Source organism: Cebus imitator, unplaced genomic scaffold (assembly GCF_001604975.1).
Source record: "Cebus imitator isolate Cc_AM_T3 unplaced genomic scaffold, Cebus_imitator-1.0 Scaffold51, whole genome shotgun sequence".
NCBI lineage: Eukaryota > Metazoa > Chordata > Mammalia > Primates > Cebidae > Cebus > Cebus imitator.
Genome location: NW_016107366.1, coordinates 9913230 through 9916171, shown reverse-complemented (window position 1 = coordinate 9916171; position 2942 = coordinate 9913230). Strand labels below are relative to the sequence as shown.

General features: G+C 49.6%; 1 protein-coding gene across 1 annotated transcript in view; it reads right to left on the bottom strand.

Moving 5' to 3' along the window:
* Positions 1-414: 414 nt before the first annotated feature.
* The window catches only part of HDAC1 (histone deacetylase 1), a 47038-nt gene continuing 44510 nt past the window's right edge, over positions 415-2942 (bottom strand). Inside the window, exons 10-14 of the mRNA XM_017527929.2 lie at positions 2436-2544; positions 2214-2344; positions 1783-1935; positions 1275-1323; positions 415-1004 (exon numbers count right to left, since the gene is read on the bottom strand). Coding sequence (XP_017383418.1) covers positions 977-1004; positions 1275-1323; positions 1783-1935; positions 2214-2344; positions 2436-2544 — 470 coding nt within the window. The 3' untranslated portion in view covers positions 415-976. The remainder of the gene's footprint in view (positions 1005-1274; positions 1324-1782; positions 1936-2213; positions 2345-2435; positions 2545-2942) is intronic.

Here is a 2942-nt window from a genome sequence, read left to right as displayed (position 1 = left end):
CAAGTATTAGGCTTTGGGGTGGGGGGAGGTCTGTAATGTGAAACAACTTCTTGTCTTTTTTTCTCCCATTGTTGTAAATAACTTTTAATGGCCAAACCCCAGATTTGTACTTTTTTTTTTTTTTTTTTTTCATGGGCTAAAACCATTCTCTTCCACCTGGTTTTACTGTAACATTTGGAAAAGGAATAAATGTCGTCCCTTTAGTGGTGCTTTAATGAGTGGTCTTCTGTGGGTAGGTAGGGTGAGAAGATTGGTGGAAACTAGTTCACTTCAAGCCTCGAGGGAGGAGGTAAGGCAGGCAGGTAAGTTTTATGGGGTCATGTTCAGGGGGTTGCCCCAATACTCATGGACACCAGAAGGGCAGGGAAGTAGAGTTGAAACCAACTCAGAGACACGTAAGAAACAAGCTCAGGAGGATATAGAAATGTACCATTTTATTACAAAGAGGTTCACAAAAATGAAAATAGTATCTCAGGAAAACTAGACTACTAACCTCCACCTGCAGAATTAGGGGAAGACAGAGGGCAGGCAGTGTGACTTTCTTGGCTCACTTGAGGCCAGTGGGAAGGTATGAAAACAACCAATCTAAAAATGGCTGATGTTACCTTAGGAGCCTGAAAAGAACAGGAGATCCTTGAAGACCCAGCCGCCCCTTCTATAATGTTCAATAAGGGCACCTTTCCAAAACTACTTAGCAGGCACTTGGCATTTCAGGATTTTGTCATGGTTGCATAAAAGTATCCCTTTCACTTAGACCTGGCACCCTTTGTGGTTCAAAGTTAAGATGGGTGGCAAGGCAGTTCCTGAAAGAACAGTACAGCTGCCCTGGGCTCAGAGCCTTGATTTCTGTCCCTGGGGATATTTATATTTAATAAATTTTTATATAAATACACAGAGAAATAGAAAATATAAAATCTGAGGTGTTAGAGGAGAAAGGTGAGGGACTCGGCAGGAAGCCAAAGCTGGAGAGGTCTGCTCAGGCCAACTTGACCTCCTCCTTGACCCTGTGGAGAAAGCAGAGACTGGCATGAGATGACCCACCCCAGAGCTTCAGGGCAAAAGTGCAGACACAGTGACTTCCACAGGATCCCAGGTGACTACTACGGGCTGGAGCTTCCTAGCTCTGCCTAGAACTGCAGAGACAGACAGACTGCTCCCTGAAAGAGGCCTTTGTAAGCTGGACCAGCTGTCCCTGTGCCTTTCCTCAGAGTGGTGGGACAAAGGGGCTGGTGCTCCAATGGCAGGGAGATGGCCACAGGCAGCTCCTTCCTCACCCTTTGGCTTCTGGCTTCTCCTCCTTGGTTTTCTCCTCTTCTGTGACTTCTAGAACATAAGAGTACAGGGATGGCCAAGGGCAGCCCCTCTGGAAAGACCCATGAGGTCTTCATTTACCCTGAGACCCCTTCCCCAACACTCCAGCTCACCGGACATACGAAAGAGAAAAGCCCATCCCTGGTCCTCCCAGTGAGCCCTGTTGAGAACAGGTTGGACCGGTTTCCCAGCCTGCTACAGCCAGAACCTAGTGGGTGGAGGCAGCCCCCTGGGAAACTGGGGTGCAGTGCTGGGAAAAGGGGTTGGGTGGTATGTGAGAGCTGAACTCAGCCAGTAGAAGTTCATTGTTTTGTGGGCCCTGCCACTTCTGGGAGCTGCTGAAAGGCTCAAGGAGCTGAGGAAGAGCCCCACAGGAGCTGGCAGGGCCTGAGTCACTCCCTCCTCCCACTGCCCTACATAGATTCATCCTCTCAGTCTCAAGACCCAAGTCTCGGCCGAACCCAAACCCACCTTTCTTCTCCTCTGGCTCTTTCTCTTTTTCATCCTCTGTTTTGACTCTTTTGGCTTTTTTGAAGTTGGAAGAGTTCTTACGGCCCCCCTCTCCCTCCTCTTCAGAGTCTGAGAACTCTTCCTCACAGGCAATTCGTTTGTCAGAGGAGCAGACTGGGCAGGAGTGGGAAGGATGGGTGAGAGGCAGGCGGGTGCTGATCTAGCTCAGCATCTGTGTCCTCCAAGAGACACCAAAGGAGAGGGGACTGACTACTTCGAATTCAGAGAAGAGAAGGAACTCAAGCTCCCTAACTTGTGCCTACAGGCTCTGGAACTCGAAACAGATTTCTCAACGGGTGGGGAGCTTGGAGGAAACGTGCAGCCAGGAATGGTGGTGGAAGTCGGAGCTGCCTATTGAGTGGAAGGCACAGGGCTCTGGGTCTACATCTTACTCGAGATGCGCTTGTCAGGGTCTTCTTCGTCCTCATCGCCACTCTCCTCAGGGATGGCGTCCTCAGGAATCGCCTGCATTTGGACCCCAGGTGCATGTGGCAGCATCCTCAGGTTCTCAAACAGTCGCTGTCTGTGGCCAATGGGAGAGTAGCAGGGCTCTGGTCAGGGACAAACCGGAGTCAGGAATGTTCAACCCAGGGGTGGCCAGAGGATATACTCACTTGATCTTCTCCAGGTACTCATTCGTGTTCTGGTTAGTCATATTGGAAGGACTGATGTGGAGCTTGAAATCTGGTCCAAAGTATTCGAAGTAGTCGTTGTATGGAAGCTCTGATTGGGGCAGGGGAGAAAATAGTCAAGAGACCTGGTCACCATGGCACCCTAAGAAAATCATTTGTAGGTTTCTCTGGGCCTGTTGATACATCTGTCCAACAGAGAAGAATGCCTCCAAGACACGGTGAGACATAGGTACCTATGGGATTTCCATCTCTTGAACACCACTCCCCTATGTCCTTAACAGTGGTGTATATGTTGCTGGAGAAGGCCCAAGCCCCTGGTTAGGACGCGTGAGGCCATGCTCATCATGAATGCTCCCTTCACTCACTACTACAGTTACTCTACAGAGTAGAAATTCCAAAGCTATAAATTACTACTGAGAACTGTAAAAGCAGAAGGGAGAGGGGACAGAGCTAAAAAGGACTCGGGGAAGGTTGGGCACGGTGGCTTAC